Genomic DNA, 17,890 nt, shown 5'->3' with positions numbered 1-17,890 from the left:
TAAATACTTCCAGAACGAAGTGTGACTCATCGCTAGAGATTTGATCACTATAAGACTTTATGTTACTGGGACCACTATCTGTCATTGGCACCCATACCCAAATATACATGAGGTAATAGATATCTTCAGTCAAAACACACAACATGGCAAGCAAAGCAGTTATCCTCCCGAAGTCTCTATCCGACCCCACCCAATGGGATAAGCTCATCGACAAGTACAGAGCCTTCAGATTATCAGCACTGGATTTGTCTCCAAAGTCCTTCAGTTCAACTTACGCCAGGGAAGTTGAACTGCCAAAGGAAAAATGGGAGGCACGTTTGAGCGACCCCCTTGCAATAAATACTGTCGTCGTCTCGAACACCGATACTGGTTCGGCAGATGACCTTTCGCTCATCCTCAACTCATCGTGGCTTGCTTCACTAGTCTTGTGTGGCCCGTTTGATGCACATTCGGCCACGAAAACATGGGAACGACAGCAGAATTTTGATCCAGGATGCCTCAACTTTGGCCCACTAAATCCTGATGTTAAACAGGCTTACGTCCTGAATGCAATCTACGTGCCTCCTTCTCAGAGGCGCAAGGGTCTGGCAAACAGACTTATTGAAAACGCTAAACAACTTGTGGTTGGAACACATAGAGAGAACAAAGTTATGCTAGTTCTGATTGTTAACTTTGAGTCTGTCGCAGCAATGAAGTGCTATGAGAAATCTGGTTTTGAACTGGTGCACGATTATTGGTTTGATGAGTCCGACTCTACCAAGGGCCATGCGGCTGTGATGAGATTGGACGTGAAGGTGGATGATTCTAGTAACTAGTTCTCATGATGAAAAGGGGACTATTTCATAATAATTCTACCTTCACTCTCTATCATTTGTCATTTCAGTATCAACATAGTAGAACTGACCCCTATTGAAAACAAGGTTGATGTAGCTTCTCATAGAAGATGGATAGCTACCTTTCCCAATAGAGAAATCCGATAATCTGATGATACGTTACTCTCAAGTTCGGATGACTTTGAATATCCTGAAACAATTAATTCGAACCTATCAAAGTCTTTGATAGCCGCCAAGAAGCGCTACTCCGGATACTCGGCCATGGCGGATATGAGACGCTCCACCCGTCCACCAGAACACGCGGCGAATTGATATCCACATCCTTCAACGCTATGGGGAAGTGGACACTCTTGTCAGCCTACATTGTAATCTGTGCAGGATCTATAGTCTCAGGCCATGCCCTTTCATTTAATTCGGTCCGTATTGACGGCTCGGCGCTTTGTCTCATTGGAGGATTAACAAGCTCCATTACAGATGCAATAGTGATGATGCTTCTCGAAGGAGAGAAGCTCGGATATAGCGGGATTTGACCATGCATTGTCTGGCTCGGCGTTCATGGAAGACAATTGTATATAAGGTTGTTGTAAGAATCCAGATGCAAGAGGTAAACCAACACACATTATCACATTCCTTTTGCCGGTCAAAAGTTAAGACTTCTTAACAAACACATTCGTTTACTTCAACGCTCATTAGCAATTTTCTAATCTTCAACATGACTAAGCTCGGTTTTGTTCTTATGGCTGCCCTGGCTGGCAGCGCCGTCGCTGCTCCTTCAGCTCCGGTCATTACCCAAGCTCCCGACGTCCACGCTTACGACAAGCGTGCAACCAGCTGCACTTTCTCCGGCTCCGGTGGCGCCTCCAAGGCCAGCAAGTCCCAGGCTTCTTGCGCCACTATTGTCCTCGACAACGTCGCTGTCCCCAGTGGCGAGACTCTCGATCTCAGCAAGCTCAAGGACAACACCAAGGTCATCTTCAAGGGCACTACAACCTGGGGCTACAAGGAGTGGAAGGGCCCTCTTATGAAGATCTCTGGAAACAAGATCACAGTTGAAGGATCTGGTGCTATTCTTAACGCTGGTGGAGAGAAGTACTGGGATGGCAAGGGTGGAAACAGTGGCATTACGAAGCCCAAGTTCTTCGCTGCTCACAAGCTTACCAACTCCAAGATCAACAACCTTTATGTCAAGAACACTCCTGTCCAGGCTGTCAGCATTAATGGTGTCAATGGTCTCGAGATCAACAAGTTCACCCTTGACAACAAGGCTGGTGACTCTCAAGGTGGTCACAACACTGATGCCTTTGACATTGGTTCCTCTACTGGTGTTACTATCGATGGCGCCAAGGTCTACAACCAGGATGATTGTGTTGCTGTTAACTCTGGAAAGGTAAATTGGACTAGCAAAGTTCTGGGAGACAATATGACTAACTGTAATAGAACATTATCTTCAAGAACGGTTACTGCCATGGTGGCCACGGTCTCTCAATTGGCAGTGTCGGAGGTCGCGATGACAACGTTGTCGACAACGTCCAATTTCTCAACTCGGAAGTGACCAACTCTGCCAACGGTATCCGCGTCAAGGCTTTCAAGAACCACACCGGCAAGATCAACAAGGTCACCTATTCCGACATCACCCTGTCCAAGATCCAGAAGTACGGCATTCTCGTTGAGCAGAACTACGATGGTGGTGACCTCCACGGCGACCCTACCAGCGGTCTCCCTATCACTGGCCTCACCCTCAAAAACATCAAGGGCAAGAACGCCGTTGTCTCCAAGGGTAAGAATGCTGCTATTGTTTGTGGCAAGGGAGCTTGCACTGGCTGGACCTGGTCCAATGTCCAGGTTTCTGGTGGTAAGAAGTACGACAGCTGCCAGAACGTTCCCGGCGTTGCTTCTTGCTAAGTAATATCCATTGTTGGTCATTTCCAACTGGGCTTGGAAAGTTTGAAAATGATATCATTCGGAAATGATATTCAATTTTGTATATAATCTTTAAGCATAGTTTGATAGCTTCATGCTGTCATTTATTGCGCTTTAGCCCTAAATACCTTTGAAAGGATTATTATATTGCTATGCTTTACCGAAACACTCTCGATTGGCATTTCTGTTTCTATTGTTCCCTCCAATACTTCTCCCACTCCCTTTGAGCTCCGTCGCATTGATAGAGGTGCTTTAAAAACCCTTCTGTCGTAAACGCAGGCGGGCTCCCCCTCTTTTTGTAGACAAGCGACACAAGACATCCCATACTCCAAATGGTCGGTTTTTGTGTTCAAATTTGGTACTCCGATCAAGATTTGATCATAGTACATCAAGTTGGGTAAGCGAAACCTGCCCGAACAAACGATGTTGCCTAAATTGCATTCGCGACGAATGTAATGGAAGAGAATTGTTCCGTTCGTAGTTCTACCAAACAAATCATCTCGGCAACCAGAACCACCTTTCTCGTGAACACAGGGCTCGCAAACCCCTTTCCAAGTCCGTTCGTTTATGTAGTTGGCGACATTATTACATACAATACAATTTTTGTTGCCCATTTCATAGTAGAGCTCCGAGAGAGGGATATGCTCGGCACCCATACGCCTGGACATAGGGCCTAATAGGTCATGTGCATATTTCATAAGCCTCCGGAACTCTAATAAACTATCGACCTTTTGTTTGATTGCTACAGCCGTTTGTCGAAACCTGACGAGCGATTTGATGTCGAGAAGCAGAAATATTTGTCGGAGGCAGTCCATTGGCAGGTTGAGCAGGTGGCTGTTTTGTATCGCTACAGATCGATTTGGTAGCGTTGGTCTGAACTTCGATGGAAAGGGCAGGCTGCGTTCTGTCCAGAATACGGAGCTTCGGTTTTGCATCCAGAGGACTAAAGCCTCGCCTTTGGCCAGGGGGCCATGAGCTGGTGTTGGGAAAGACATCTTTGCGGTATGGTGGTGAAATTGTGTAACGGCGACAGTGAGATGAAGTCATGGGGTGACAAGCTTGTTAAATTTACACGGAGAAAATAGACTTGGTTGAGAATTCACTTCTAAATGTTATTTGCCAAATCTCAGGTGCCAAACATTATATTTGGGGAGTGCTTTATGGGGGCGGGGAGTAAAGGTCTCGATAATACCATTAATCAAGGCCACAAGAAACTTATGGTCTTTTTTTACCCTTACATCAAACCATCAATAAGCTTTTTCATTATCTAAACTTAATACTTCCGTTCCGTACACAGCAACCCGGACAGACTTTCCAATACGGAGCTAATAATTTCGCCGAATGGTCACCTGGCAGTAGAGCAAATGTTGACACAGTAAGTATTCCACAAGGTTTATGCATGATAGTGGCCGTTTATGATTGTATCTGTCTTTAGACATCATGATGCATAGAGACTTGCTCCCTGTTCTTCTACAACTAGACGTGAAATTCTGAAGAGCTAACAGTAATTTCTGTCTTGCGGATAATCCCCCTGCTACTAGAATTATCGTCATCCGTCTCATTGTCTGGAGCACGTGTGGTACCTCTTTGGACCGAAGCACGGAACTTCCCTCTCTGACCATGAATCGAATCGAGCTTTATGCCAAGATTGGAGTTGCCTGGGCCGCGATCGCTCTGGAAGATTCCCATTAGCCCGTGTCGTACCAGCAGGAATGGCTGCGTTTGAGCAGTAATGTAGATGAGGAGTATTAGAGGTTATCACATTGTGAATTACTTACTTCGCCCGCGATCTGGTAGTCACCCTCGTGAGAAGAACCGTAGTAGAACTTGAATAGTTTGCGCAGAGGTGGTAACGAACATGCGATCATTCCTAGACAGCATTCGACGTTCGAGGTGATGCTGATGACTGCGAGATGGTCTAAAGAGATTGGTGTTAGCATGTTGGCCAGTCCTAAATAGACTACAGAATAAATAAACGCGTACATGCTGTCTCATTCGGATATTTCGCAACATCGTAGTACTTGAGATACGGCATGCGGACACAAGTAGCAACACTTGCGAAAACACCGAGGCCGAGAATGGCAATGGCAGAGATTTTTCTGCGCCTTGACATTTGCAGTTCCGCTACGATGAAGCATGGGATAATGGCACATGCCCAATCCGTTGCCATTTGTATGGCTGAGACGATGTAACTAACAGTCTGTAAACTGATCTGCTTCTGGCATGTTCCCCTACCGATGTGCGTTAGTCAATGCAAGTTCTGAGAGCCTTGCCGGGATTAAACGAATAGAAATACATACAAAGCCGGGTTCCAAGTCGCTGCAAATGGCGTGCAGTTGGCAAAGACATAAGCCAGGGCGAGAATGGTCACGATGATCATAATTGCCATGTTAATATAAATAGGAATGGTTATTCGTCTTCGGATGTCGATTCGGATACATGTAAGCCCGATGGCGCATTTTATAATGGTTGACGAGATGAAATATAAGATCTCCCAGTATGTCTGATATTCGGTTGCTCGTACTAGGTACAGCGGTGATGGGATGTTGACATCGTGGGATCCGACGCCGTACCGTGTCGTGAGAATGGAAAAGACTATAGCTGGTATGAAAAGAAGCTGTGGATCGGATCGTAGTCAGCAACATACTTCTAACAATATCGAGGGGACTAATACTGAGTACTTACGGTTGATAGAACTGCTAGGTAATCCTCAAGACCTAAAAGCCGCGGCGAAACATCAGATAATCCTGCGCGAACGTAAATTCGAAGGCATAGCACAATGACACTAGTGATGCCGAAAGCCAATGCGAACCCCTGAACTGCCGGCCCCAAGTCTTTCGGTTCCAAAGGTGGCAGAGCATCAACCAGAGCCTTGATCTGCTCTCCCGTCATGGATTGAGCCATGAGGTATGTTTAGCTACGGCCGACAAAGTTGAACCTAGAGGCAAATTACCGTTTCCGAAGGGAATACGAAAAACAAATATTATACAGGTTGCAGGTTCAGTGTCTACCTTATAACTCAGCGCCGGCATTTGAGATTTTTTAATCCCCACGCTGACCCTGGCACAAGGTTGCAATGTTCAGGTACATGCACAGATCTCGGTTGAGCCAGTGTTTGGACTCCCTGTTCCGCTTAGCTGACTCGCTGACAGGTTTTTGCCATGACCCTTCACGTTTCTTATTCTTTTGTTCAGCCTTGGCGCTGTCATCGGTACCTATCGGAATTGTGAGAAGAAATGAACAAAACGGCAATGATTAAATTAAGAACAGACAACCCTGTCTGCCATGACTGTTGAGCAAACGTTTCCGACATCTAGACTAGTCAATAGTCTATAGTTGGACGCGAGCTAGTCCTAAAACCACTCTAAGTTCCTGACCATTGTCGCCGCTTTGAACCAAGGACCGAGTGGGATGAGGATAACTGCCATGGTGTCTACTAACGTTAGACGGAAGCTATATTAGCGGCCGTTGTGTTTCCACGCTCGTGAGGAAACTGATAAACGGGCTCAAGCGTCATTAATTTCGTGACCTTAACCCTATCACATCTCACTGGGGCTGTCAAGATATTTTTGCTTAAGTCTTGTCCATAGAAGTCAGTCTTATTGCATAATAATGGCCACTGCCAGTCGCCAAGTTCCACTGATCTCAATAAAGGGAGGTCGGCAGTTGGTGGAAATAGTCGAGCCGTATTCGTACCATGACCTGATATGCCTCGTCATTGTCCAATGTCGCTTTTTGGCTGGATCCTTCAACTGTCAGTGGTTTTGGAATCCCTGACTGTGGGCCCTACACCAGCTTTAGTCTGAACTTTATTAGCGAATCCCTGATTCTTTCAACAGAAGGAGGGATTCCATCATGGTTGTGGTAATTCATGAATTATTATTGCTCCTAAAGACATCGCAATAGACATAAAAATCTGGTTTTCCAAGCAACAAGAACGTGGAAATATTATAAAAGGTCCCGGTAATGAATAGTCGCTAAATGAACTAACGAATCTCATTTCGACAAACACAACCGACTGTTGGCGCTAACTGACATGGATCTTCGAGGCGAGACTCCAAGGTCCCGAGCAGATACATGCTCAACCTTGAAAACGGCTGCACCAATCAGGTCCATTACATATCCTGCGTTACAATCAGTTGATAGCGCTCTATGTTTGTGCGCTGTGCCGCCCCTCTCATAAAACAACCCAAGTTCCCTCATTGTCAAGATCCGCCGTTCGCCTCATCTGTTTGCTTTTTCTATTCGGGTCACGATGCTCAGCGCTCTGACTGCCGCGGCAGGGTTGCTTGTCCTCTACATCATTTGCACAAGCATCTACTACATCACATTTCACCCGCTAGCTAGTATACCCGGTCCCAAGATCTGCGGTATCACGAGGATTCCTTATTGGCTGGTGGCTCTCAAAGGTGAAGATGTGCAGTGGATGAAGTCTTTACATGATAAGTACGGACCTGTTGTTCGATTTGGCCCGACCGACGTAAGCTATGCTACTGCTCAGGCATGGAATGACATAGGTGGCCCAAAGGATTCTGAGAAGGCACAGGAGTTTTCTGTTCAGCCAGTGAACGGTAAGCCAATCTCGCTCGCGATTGTTCCTCGAGCTTTGGTAACTTACAAAGTTCGATAGGAGTTCCCAGCATGCTTACAACTGACGTCGAGAACCATACACGTATGCGTAGACTCTTCTCTCCTGCATTTTCTGAGCGCGCATTGAAGCAACAAGAGCCTCTCTTTCAGAAATACTCGGACCTTCTCATGTACAAGATCTCAGAGGTTGGTGAAAATGGAGCTAAGCCAGTTGAGATGTGTCAGTTGCTCAATTTCACAACATTCGATGTTATGGCTGAGCTCTGTTTTGGAGACCACCTCAACCTTCTTGCCAAGAACGAATACAGCCCTTGGGTCAGGTCGATCTTTGACTCACTGAAGATGTTGCCGATTGCATCCATGATCAACTACTACCCTATTCTCAACGCGTTGTTCACCCGATTCGAGCCCAAGTCTGTTACACAACAGCGTGTCACGCACTGCAAGCATGCGGAGGAGCGTGTCAACCGCCGTTTAGAAAATGGGTCTGATCAGCCTGACGTTTGGAACCTTGTATTAGGGGCAAAGGAGGGCAAGGGAATCACTGTGAAGGAGATGCATTCTAATGCAGAGCTGTTTATGCTCGCTGGTTCTGAGACTACAGGTGAGTTTGACATAGCGAAGGACAAACAGGGTTGACACTGATATGGCATAGCTACACTTTTGAGTGGTTGTCTTTATTATCTACTCAGCTGTCCCGACAAGATGGACATTCTCCTTAAGGAAATTCGGAGCAAATTCACAAAAGCAGACGACATCACGTTCGAGCGCTTGGCAGAGCTCAAGTACATGAATGCTTGCATCAAAGAAGCTCTACGTATCTACCCTCCAGTCCCTATCGGTAGTCCTCGTGTTGTTTCTCCGGGTGGCCAGCAAATCCTCGGCAAATATATCCCAGCGGATACACGAGTGTCAGTACACCACTGGTCGACATATCGCTCTGAGTCCAACTTCAAAGATGCTGATCGATTTGTTCCTGAGAGATGGCTCAAAACGGAAGCCAAATATGCTGGGGATGCCCTTGAAGCGCACCAGCCGTTTGGGTTCGGTCCACGCAACTGCCTTGGTCAGAACATGGCGATGCATGAGATAAGACTCATGCTTGCAATGCTTGTATTCAACTTTGATTTCGAACTAGGTGAGGAGAGTAGGAATTGGGCAGATCAGAGGGCTTTTGCCCTGTGGATTAAGAATCCTTTGATGATTCGCGCCACGCCGGTGACTACGCATGCCAGACTCAATATTTAGGGTTGTTAGCAGATTAGTATATGCTCCCATCGACTTCTAATACTTACCACCATTTATGACCTGAACCAGTCACTGAGATTCGTGACATCCACTGGACTACTTTCGGTCCAGACTTGTATGGCAACTTGTGATGTGTCTGGAACTAAAGCTACCATGAAAATTTACTATGCATGTTTCGATGCTGGACAGAGATGCAAATTACCTGGCTATCGCCACACTGACATAGGTTGAGAAGCACAGATCACCCGTCCAGGATATTAATTGTTCATCCAATGGTGTCATTTCATTCTGCTGAGAATTGTTGATTACCTACAGGTAGCTTTGATGGCGTCCCAACCCCTCCGGAGTTGTGACACTTCTCCGATCACGTGGGTGAAATGCCGGAGGGCGGAAGCCAGGTCTAGTCCGCCAGGCCGCGCTAACCCGGACACGGAGGATGTCAATTATGGTTCAAATCTCCTATACACATTTATCGGACTCTATTATCACACCTCACGGTTAGTTGGTAAGAGATGTCGGGTATGGCAAACATAATTAAGAATCAATTTCTGCTTCGAAGAAAGGCAAGATTGTGACATCAAACATATACATGTCTGTTATGGTTCCGATCCTGTGTGGAGCCCGGGACTACTTCCGTGCTTCCAACATCGGGGCACTTGCCGAACTATCTCCTATTGTATCTCAACGTATATAAAGCCTTGTCTGTTTATCTCTGGGTCTAATTTCTACATTCTCCCATCATAAATACAATTCCACAAGATCAAAATGTCTGGAAAGCTTGTACCTCTCACTGTCATCAAGGGCGCTGGATTCGAGCACATCCCTTTGCCCAACGGTGTCAACGCCACTACAGCTGACTTCCACACCATCCGCACAAAGACCGATTCCCCCGCTCACATCACCTCTGGCTTCTACAAGATCGAAGCCGGCCCTGCCCGCCCTGCACAGTACACCTTTGAAGAGTCAAAGTACGTCCTGAGCGGTCAGGTTGATGTTCTGGTATGCTTGTTTCTCTATCCAGATCAACTTCAACAGATACTAATAGTATTCAGGACGAGGCTACTGGCATCACTCACCATCTCACAGCTGGTGACTTTGCCTTCTTCCACGTCGGCTCCAAGGTCCAGTTCTCTACCAAGTCTCAGGGTTTCGCTTTCTATGTCGTCACTCGACCTGTTCGCGACGCTCACCCTAACTTGAAGGGTCGGGAGGAAGACACCAAGTCGCGCTTGTAAGGTACTTATCACGAAAGGTTTAATGGGAAAATAGTTTTATGACACCCGTCTGCCATGATCAATAGACGGTAATAGATAGGAACAATTCATTCATCAGTTCATTTCACACACGCCTCGCATTGACTGAAAAACTCACTTTCAGATGTTAGCTACTTGGATCTACTGATCCTTCCTTTCACGAGTCACGTCGTTGTTAGGTGGAAGCCATGTCACTGACCAATATTGACTTGATTCAAGGTCACATCGTTTGGGACTTACTCACGATGAAAAGTCGTCACTTACACAACAGCAAGAGTCGAGCAGTGAAACAGACGAAATAAGTACAGCAAATGGCTACCACACATGGTATTTCTCCACATTCTCTGTCAAAGGTCCTCTTCGTGGTCCATTTATTTTCGTTCGACATCCTGTCCTTGCTTACAATCTCATCCCCAAACTTCAGCGCAAATCGATAGCCCAAGAAACACGAAAGACCACTGCTAGTTTCCCCCCATATTCTACCCTTAAATGTTTGTTTGTATTAGGTGCGAATACTATCTCGATAGATACGAGACTCCTAACTGCCAGAAGCTTACTCTATAACTCGGTATGATATATGGTCAAGGCAAGGTAGAATGGGATATTAGAGGCCGACTGATAAGGATTGCGAGCGAGACTGAAGACCTGACTGTGCTGAGAAAAATTCTTCGTATGCTAGGAGTATTGGAAGAAATAATCCCAGTGGCAATTGAGGCTTATATATTTCAACAGGGAGCTACTCCCACATGGAAGCAATTCTGTCGACAGCTAGACTAGTATGTAGACTGAGTAAGACACTCGATAACCATCGCACAAGAGCAATGGGACATACCCAAGAGGCAAGGTTAGTATCAAATACCCACATAGTATCAAACCTGGTCTAATCATAATTTCAGCTTATTCAAGTATGCTCCTAGTTGTTTTGATATGCATATACTTTTCAGTTGTCCCAAATTTGTGTCCAACAATTTCTATCTCAGACTTTCTCACTAACTAGCTTTTTCACGGGCGGTGTAGGCCATGGCGGGACTTAGTTTACGTTGGTGCCTCCTTTGGAAAAAATGATGCCATCTCAGGCTACTGTCGCGGTGATATCTGGGATCACGAGTGTGCTGGGCTGTTGCCAAGGATTCTCGTTCGAAATGGAATGTGCATTAAATGTGTAATGCGAGGATATACAACCATGCACGGATATGCCAAGTGATATGCAGTTGGTTGAGCGCCATCACATTGCAAGGGTCATGGATTTTACAGTAGTTGTTGGCCGGAACCAACATGCAATGTTCTTCAACGGCAAGGATCCTCACTCAATTAATGTGTCAAAAAGCTTGTTCATCCTAATGCACCTCGTCATCTTTTGACAGTCGAACCATTCCCATTCTAATAAAGCTATAGTGATTTCCTGTCAGAAATAGGCTCAACCCGTCACACAAAGCCGCTCTGCATTGCAGATCCCTGACTATAGCAGTGGGGTTCCATGTTTCGTGGCATCTTTTGACAAGCTGGCCCCCGTTTAATCCCGCTCCGAATGGGCTGGTCTCGTCGCTTAATTGCCTCTTCCGAGTGGTTCGCGACATTTTCTCTCGTTTTGTGTTGCGTTGACAACTGAACATTGTGCAATGTGACGCTGCTGTACCATGTCCGAGTCATATCATCATAACATGTGAGCCTTTAATGTCAGGGATGGGTTTTACGACACATAATAAAGAGCCTTTCAGGCCCTGGCCAATCACCCCGTTTTTGCTTTTTCTTTCCTCTTTGCGTGGTGCTTTATCAGTTTCCGCATATCGTTGCTACCAAGATGCCCGCCAGCAGCCCCAAGAGTCAGAGGTCGGCGCCTCGATCGCCGACTAGTCAAAGGAGTGTTCCTAATGCTACGCAAACAATCGAAGTCGATACTGTGCCTGAAGAAGACGAGGATGACATTGACCCAGGACTAGGAGCTGATGCCGAAAGCTCCACGGCTTCTATCACTTCCAGCATCCTGCACTATCGTACTATCAATGGCAGAACCTACCACAGCGAAAGGGGAAATGCGGCTTACTGGTAGATCTATTTAGCTAATAGAGATTCCTGAACTAATCATATTGGTAGGGGTTCAAACGATGAACGCCAGAGCGAGGCCATGGACATTGCGTACGCTCCTTCCCTTCTGAACTCGCCATATGCACTCAGCATCTGACAACTACTCTAGGCACCACATGTTTACGCTTGCGCAAGACGGCGAACTGCATTTGGCTCCACTAGAGAAGGACATTCAGAAGGCTCTGGATATTGGCTGCGGAACAGGAATTTGGGCCATGTAAGCGACACTGAGAAATCTGCAACGATCAGATCTAATTAAATAGTGACTTTGCCGACAAGTTCCCTGGTTGCGAGGTCATCGGAACCGATATCTCGCCTATTCAGCCTTCCTGGGTACCACCAAACTTGAAGTTCGAAATTGAAGACTGCAACCAAGACTGGACGTTCGCTCCCGAGAGCTTCGACTACGTTCACCTGCGATATCTAGTTGGGTGCGTCCCTGACTGGAACCAAGTAAGTGGTCTTTATTCTTTGTACTACTTCCCATCATGGTGTTGATTTGGACAAGCTGCTCGAACAAGCCTACAAGGCCCTCAAGCCTGGCGGCTGGGTCGAGACTTATGAGGCCTCGCCTACTATTGAAAGCGACGATGACAGCGTGAAACTCGATTCTGCTATGGGCCAGTGGGGGCCTACTTTCATCAAGGCGTCAAAGGTGATTGGTAACACGTTTACCGTTGTTGCCGATGACCTTCAGAGAAAGGGTGTCGAGAATGCTGGTTTTACTGACATCCAGCAATGGAATTCCAAGGTAAATCCCCTCCATCCTCACCTACAACATTGCTCTTTCAAGCTAACGTTTTGTTTCTCTCAGCTTCCCCTGAACCCTTTCCCCAAAGACCCTCATCTAAAAGAGATTGGTCAATTTGGAGAGCTCTTTAGCACACAGGACACTGAAGGACTTGTTCTTTTTGTGGCCAACACTTTGGGTTGGAGCCATGAAGAAGTGCACGTCTACATCGCCAAGTTCCGAAAGGAGATTCGGGACAGAAAGAACCATCACCCATGGATCAAGTTGAAGACTGTCTGGGCAAGGAAGCCAATGAGTGATTAATGGCTTCTTCAAGGTTACATGGGGTTACGAGAGAGCAAGCCCGTTGTAGCACACAGGAGAAGATATACATCGGTGTGGTTCAGATTTCTGCATTTACAAAGTGAGGTCTTACTCGCTCTCCTGAGTAGTTGAATTGCTGATGCACGGTGTGATTCTCAAACAAGGTTCCAAGTACACTGATGTTTACAATAGTCAATCGTGGCATTTCTTATAAGCCGCTTCCCCGAGGAGTTCCTAGCCTTAACGAAGCACCTCTACTATACTCTACTAAATTAGGGAGCGATACGTCTGTTGTAATATTGACGCCAATTAAGCTGTTAAGCCTCGCGTTTCTAGATCTCATATCCAGGAAACAAATATCAAATCGTCGAGATGTTTGAGACAGGTGGCCATGGACTCTTGCGTATTATCGGCAATGCCAAAATCTTCAACCTCGAAACACTTATTCCTGACCTTGAAAAGATCCACGGCCAAGGGAAAATCGCATTTATCCAGAAAGGGCCAGTTGTTATCGTAACCATAGAGACAGATGATCTTGCTGGGCTTGCGAAGGTGTATGCTGAGATGGGATTCATGGTATCCACGGAGGAGAGGAGTTGAACTATTTCACATAGCGTATCGCTCGATCCCTGAGCTAACAGCAACGTTGTCTCGTTTTCAAGACAAAGATACAACGGTTAAAATACAGACATACACTGCCGGAAGTCCAACGTCAATAGTTCATTCGTTTGATTGAGGATCATTAAAAGTATAAATTAAGTACAATGAAGTTTAAGAATGCCATACTAATTCATTTCATCCCCTAAGATGTTTTTTACTCGTCGCAGCGGACAAGGTAAATGTCGTCCATCATAAGATCGAAGGTGTCAGGATTGTTGTTGCAGCTAAGCTCAAACAATAGCTCGCTGTCCGCGGAACTGGGAGAGACCTCGAAGATGTGGTTGCGGAATCCGTCGCGGGCCTCGGTTTCCTGGACAGGATCAAAGGTCTCAACCTCGTCGGAGCCGAGGGTGACCTTGACTGAACAATCGTTCGCGGAGGGGCTGTCATCGGTAGCGACGTAGTAGGCGTAGCTGAGGTAGTACCTCTCGCCAACTTCGAGGCCACTGATGGTCTGGCTGAAGGAGCCGCTGGTGGGTCCGGTGAACCCAACGCCGTAGGACCCGATGGTGTGGGCCTTGGGGCCAAGTCCCTCATTATCAACAGCAACAGCACTTCCAATGAAGGTCCATTCAGCAGCGGCGTTTTCGAAGTTACCGTTCTCAACGGAGTTGCCGACATCGAGACACTGGGTGCGAGCAGGCTCAGCACGAGCAACGAAGGCTTGGGTGGCCTCAGAGGAAGAGGAGGTAGTGGTTTCATCGGGAGTACTGGAGTTAGTGGCTGAGGACTCGCTGATTGCAGGAGCGGAAGTAGACTCGGTACCAGCAGTTGTAGTGGTGGTAATGAGAGACTCGCTTGCAGTCGAGGCATCGGTTGTGGTGGCAGACTCGGCACCAGAGGTGGCAGTAGTAGTAACAGACTCGGCAACAGAGGCATCGGTTGTGGTAGCAGACTCGGCACCAGAAGAGACATCAGTGGTGGTGGCAGACGCAGCACCAGAAGAAGCATCGGCTGTGGTGGCAGACTCAGCAACAGAGGCATCGGTTGTGGTGGCAGACTCAGCAACAGAGGCATTGGTTGTGGTGGCAGACTCAGCAACAGAGGCATCGGTTGTGGTGGCAGACTCAGCACCAGAAGAAGCATCGGTTGTGGTGGCAGACTCAGCACCAGAAGAAGCATCGGTTGTGGTGGCAGACTCAGCACCAGAAGAAGCATCGGTTGTGGTGGCAGACTCAGCACCAGAAGCATCGGTTGTGGTGGCAGACTCGGCATCAGAGGTGGCAGTAGTAGTAGCAGACTCGGCACCAGAAGAAGCATCGGTTGTGGTGGCAGACTCGGCACCAGAGGTGGCAGTAGTGGTAGTAATGGACTCGCTATCGGAAGCAGAAGTTGACTCGGAGTCAGCGGGGGCAGTGGTAGTAGTAACAGACTCATCAGCAGCGGCGGAAGTAGACTCAGTACCAGTAGGGATAGTGGTAGACTCAGAATCCGCAGGGGCAGTGGTTGTAGTAGCAGACTCGTCAACAACAGCGACAGAGGTAGACTCAGTGCCAGCAGGGGCGGAGGTTGACTCGGAATCCGCAGAGGCAGTAGTAGACTCAGTGTCAGCAGGAGCGGTGGTAGTGGTAGCAGACTCGTCAACAACAGCGACAGAGGTAGACTCAGTGCCAGCGGGGACAATAGTAGACTCGGAATCCGCAGGGGCAGTGGTGGTAGGAACAGAAGTAGCTTCAGTCTGCTCGGATGCTGGTGCACTAGACTGAGTACCCTGAGAAGAAGCAGTCTGGGTCTGTGTCTGGTCGGAACCAGCAGTGTTGGTGCGAGTCTCAGCATCAGAGCTCTGAGTCTGCTCAGAGGCGGCATCGCTAGTTCTTGTCTCGGCACTGTCAGTCTTGGTCTCAGTAGAGTCACCGCTAGATGCAGTAGCGTCAGAACCCTGGGTAACAGTGGTAGGCTGAGAGCCAGATCCTTGGGTCTGAGTGGTGGCATCAGAGTCAGGGCCCTGAGTAGCAGTGGAAGGCTGGGAGCCGGATCCCTGGGTCTCGGTCGTGGCGTCAGAATCAGAACCCTGAGTGGCACTTGTGGGTTGCGAGCCAGAGCCCTGGGTCTGTGTGGAGGCATCGTTATCATTTCCAGCAGCGCTAGTGGTGGCCGAAGAATCTCCACCTGCAACAGTGGTAGACTGGGAGCCAGAACCGCTTCCCTGGGTAGTCTGGGAACCACTGCCCTGAGTGGGTTGAGAGGTCTCTTCGCCATCTTGGGCAGTAGTGGTGGGCTGAGCGGAGTTGTTGCCGTTTCCGCCAGTAGCAGCACCACCCTGAGTAGTAGCAGGGGCTTGGGTGCCGACAGTGGTAGCAGGATGGTTGGCAGGCTCACGAATCTGGCCATCACCAAAGTCAAGGCGGTAGTTGTCAATGTTCTCAGGAGTGACCTGGTTGGACATGAAGATGGAGTCAATGAGAACTGAAGCAGAGCCGCCATTGGTACAGGTGGTCTTGATGTTCAGCTCACCCTGAGCGGCAGGAACGCTTGTGGAGATGAGAACCTGGTTGTAGCCAGCACTAGCACTGTTGGAAAAGATGCCGGTGTTGAAAAATCGAAGATTACCGATGTAGGCCTCGAGGCTACAGTCAGTGTTCCCGGTGGGGGGAGTAGCAACACGGTAGTAGAATTGGACGGTGTACTTGGTGTGAGTGTTCAGACCAGAGAGATCCTGCCCAATAGCAGCAACCTCACCGGCATTCTGACGCTTACGAGTCCCGCCAGTAGACTGGGCCGAGAGCTGAGCACAAGCTTGATCTTGGCTTCCATCGGTGGTCACACCGTCATTTTCGTTAGACTTAACGTCACCCTGAAGGTTGAAGACAGTGAGATCAGTCATGCCGCCACCATTACAGGAGTTCACAATAGGCTCGTTGGTAGGGGGCTCAGGTAGAGTGGTAGCATCAGCATCACCAGCAGCAGAAGTCTCGGTTGTGGCTGTGGGGGCCAAGGTAGCTGTGTCGTCTGTAGGAACCAAGGTAGCTGTGTCGGCTGTGGTGGCCAAGGTAGCTGTGTCAGCTGTGGTGGTAGGACGAGGCTTGCAGGGACCGGCAGAAGCCAGATCAGCAGCCGAAAGGGCCAAAGCCGCAAAGGCAACGAAAGATCGCATAGTGAGCGGAATGTTGGATAAAACCAAACAAAGAGAGGGAGAAACGAATGTCTGACCGAGTTGGGCGGTTGAGGGTGAGAAAAAAAGTCTTGAGAAGTGCGGCTCAATCCGTTGCTTTTGTACTTTGATGAAGTATCCATCATGTCTTGTTTTCCTTCTCTTACCCCTATCGTTGCTTTGTTTCCTTGGTGTTGTGGAAACCGAGAGGCGTTCGATAGTGTACTCTGGCGTGGCGCAGTACCAGCTACTTTGAGGGTGTTCAGCCAGCGCCTCTTCAGCCGGTCTATAGGGCTATTGACAGTCCTAGTGTTTCGGTACCTGACTTATTGATGAGTAAGATGGACCTTTAATTTGACATCTGCATCTCATCCAAAATAGTGAGAACAGAAGTGTGCAAGAGGTAGAGTAATCATAGCCAGCATGTCTAAGAGTATCTACAATATAGTAATTCTGAAGGATAGAGTGTCAGAGGATAGTGGTTTGATATGTTTGTGGAGTGCTTTGTCGCAGGGATTTGCGGCAGTCATAGAGATCTGCGATATATGCTTTCCCCTTTGTACCCATGGAATAATCCTTCAACAAGTTCATGTGGCATGCAAAGACTCGTGTGTCTTGTTGCCACGACTCAAGGCTTAGTAAGTATGACCAACTTGCTTTCTTATTCGCTGTACCTTTTTGACTTCTAATTTCAACCTGCATGGTTAGCCAAACAGTGACATCTCGTTCGACGATCTGGAACCGGATCACCCACTTGAGCGATTCAATAGCGTCAACGGTAGTGTAAGTCATGTTCAGCTACCGGGTTCCTGGTACAAGCTAACTGAATCGGTAGTGGCGGAGAAATGGAGAAAAGGGACAACGATTAGACCCTGAATTGAACATGTATAATTTGTGATGGGAAATAGAATCTGCATAATTCTTTTATCGCAAAAGAATAATGTAAGAGATCATCGCGGGCACTGTTGTCGAACTTGTTACGCCGACATACTTAGTGTTAGGTTTCCTTTGTCAAAAAAGGACTTGACGAAAACTAGCAAAAATTATAACCAGCTAATTATCGACCACGCCAGGATTCGAACCTGGAATCTCTAGAGAGTTCAGTTGCTGGAGACCGAAATCTAGCGCCTTAGCCATTAGGCCACGCGGCCGGAAC

At 47.7% G+C, this 17,890-nt stretch overlaps 8 protein-coding genes and 1 non-coding gene across 9 annotated transcripts; 6 read left to right on the top strand and 3 right to left on the bottom strand.

The window, feature by feature from the left end:
* Nucleotides 1–34: 34 nt before the first annotated feature.
* On the top strand, nucleotides 35–978 carry EDB82DRAFT_574753 (uncharacterized protein). The gene has a single exon (XM_025734617.2). It carries the CDS (start codon nucleotides 144–146, stop codon nucleotides 813–815), a length of 672 nt encoding a protein of 223 aa, XP_025585405.1. The 5' UTR covers nucleotides 35–143; the 3' UTR covers nucleotides 816–978.
* Nucleotides 979–1,375: 397 nt separating this feature from the next.
* EDB82DRAFT_498572 (glycoside hydrolase) lies at nucleotides 1,376–2,823 on the top strand. Its single transcript, XM_025734616.2, has 3 exons — nucleotides 1,376–1,437; nucleotides 1,555–2,220; nucleotides 2,271–2,823. Exons 1-3 carry the CDS (start codon nucleotides 1,429–1,431, stop codon nucleotides 2,733–2,735), a joined length of 1,140 nt encoding a protein of 379 aa, XP_025585404.2. The 5' UTR covers nucleotides 1,376–1,428; the 3' UTR covers nucleotides 2,736–2,823.
* A 360-nt stretch (nucleotides 2,824–3,183) lies between these two features.
* On the bottom strand, nucleotides 3,184–3,748 carry EDB82DRAFT_555303 (uncharacterized protein; the record flags this gene model as incomplete). The annotated part of the gene is made up of 2 exons (XM_065609651.1): nucleotides 3,184–3,300; nucleotides 3,347–3,748. The coding sequence occupies 2 exons, from the start codon at nucleotides 3,746–3,748 to the stop codon at nucleotides 3,184–3,186; spliced, it is 519 nt and encodes a 172-aa protein (XP_065464777.1).
* Nucleotides 3,749–4,034: 286 nt separating this feature from the next.
* Nucleotides 4,035–5,958, bottom strand: EDB82DRAFT_498570 (uncharacterized protein). The gene is made up of 5 exons (XM_025734615.2): nucleotides 5,439–5,958; nucleotides 5,054–5,370; nucleotides 4,737–4,984; nucleotides 4,532–4,671; nucleotides 4,035–4,427 (listed from the first exon to the last, which is right to left on the bottom strand). The coding sequence occupies exons 1-5, from the start codon at nucleotides 5,655–5,657 to the stop codon at nucleotides 4,230–4,232; spliced, it is 1,122 nt and encodes a 373-aa protein (XP_025585403.1). The 5' UTR covers nucleotides 5,658–5,958; the 3' UTR covers nucleotides 4,035–4,229.
* A 649-nt stretch (nucleotides 5,959–6,607) lies between these two features.
* Nucleotides 6,608–8,654, top strand: EDB82DRAFT_498567 (cytochrome P450). The gene is made up of 3 exons (XM_025734614.2): nucleotides 6,608–7,324; nucleotides 7,384–7,947; nucleotides 7,999–8,654. The coding sequence occupies exons 1-3, from the start codon at nucleotides 7,009–7,011 to the stop codon at nucleotides 8,589–8,591; spliced, it is 1,473 nt and encodes a 490-aa protein (XP_025585402.2). The 5' UTR covers nucleotides 6,608–7,008; the 3' UTR covers nucleotides 8,592–8,654.
* A 586-nt stretch (nucleotides 8,655–9,240) lies between these two features.
* On the top strand, nucleotides 9,241–9,931 carry EDB82DRAFT_536158 (uncharacterized protein). The gene is made up of 2 exons (XM_025734613.2): nucleotides 9,241–9,590; nucleotides 9,644–9,931. The coding sequence occupies exons 1-2, from the start codon at nucleotides 9,357–9,359 to the stop codon at nucleotides 9,824–9,826; spliced, it is 417 nt and encodes a 138-aa protein (XP_025585401.1). The 5' UTR covers nucleotides 9,241–9,356; the 3' UTR covers nucleotides 9,827–9,931.
* Nucleotides 9,932–11,551: 1,620 nt separating this feature from the next.
* On the top strand, nucleotides 11,552–13,169 carry EDB82DRAFT_167717 (S-adenosyl-L-methionine-dependent methyltransferase). Its single transcript, XM_025734612.2, has 6 exons — nucleotides 11,552–11,890; nucleotides 11,939–11,980; nucleotides 12,039–12,146; nucleotides 12,193–12,382; nucleotides 12,438–12,680; nucleotides 12,744–13,169. The coding sequence occupies exons 1-6, from the start codon at nucleotides 11,646–11,648 to the stop codon at nucleotides 12,981–12,983; spliced, it is 1,068 nt and encodes a 355-aa protein (XP_025585400.1). The 5' UTR covers nucleotides 11,552–11,645; the 3' UTR covers nucleotides 12,984–13,169.
* Nucleotides 13,170–13,709: 540 nt separating this feature from the next.
* EDB82DRAFT_167760 (uncharacterized protein) lies at nucleotides 13,710–15,690 on the top strand. Its single transcript, XM_065607105.1, has 2 exons — nucleotides 13,710–15,088; nucleotides 15,294–15,690. The coding sequence occupies exons 1-2, from the start codon at nucleotides 14,150–14,152 to the stop codon at nucleotides 15,300–15,302; spliced, it is 948 nt and encodes a 315-aa protein (XP_065464776.1). The 5' UTR covers nucleotides 13,710–14,149; the 3' UTR covers nucleotides 15,303–15,690.
* A 2,105-nt stretch (nucleotides 15,691–17,795) lies between these two features.
* On the bottom strand, nucleotides 17,796–17,885 carry EDB82DRAFT_t93. The gene has a single exon. It is a non-coding gene; the product is annotated as a tRNA-Arg (tRNA).
* Nucleotides 17,886–17,890: the final 5 nt, after the last annotated feature.

This window comes from Fusarium venenatum, assembly GCF_020744135.1.
Source record: "Fusarium venenatum strain MPI-CAGE-CH-0201 chromosome Unknown EDB82scaffold_2, whole genome shotgun sequence".
NCBI classification, from domain to species: Eukaryota; Fungi; Ascomycota; class Sordariomycetes; order Hypocreales; family Nectriaceae; genus Fusarium; species Fusarium venenatum.
This window is presented reverse-complemented; position numbering and strand designations above follow the sequence as displayed.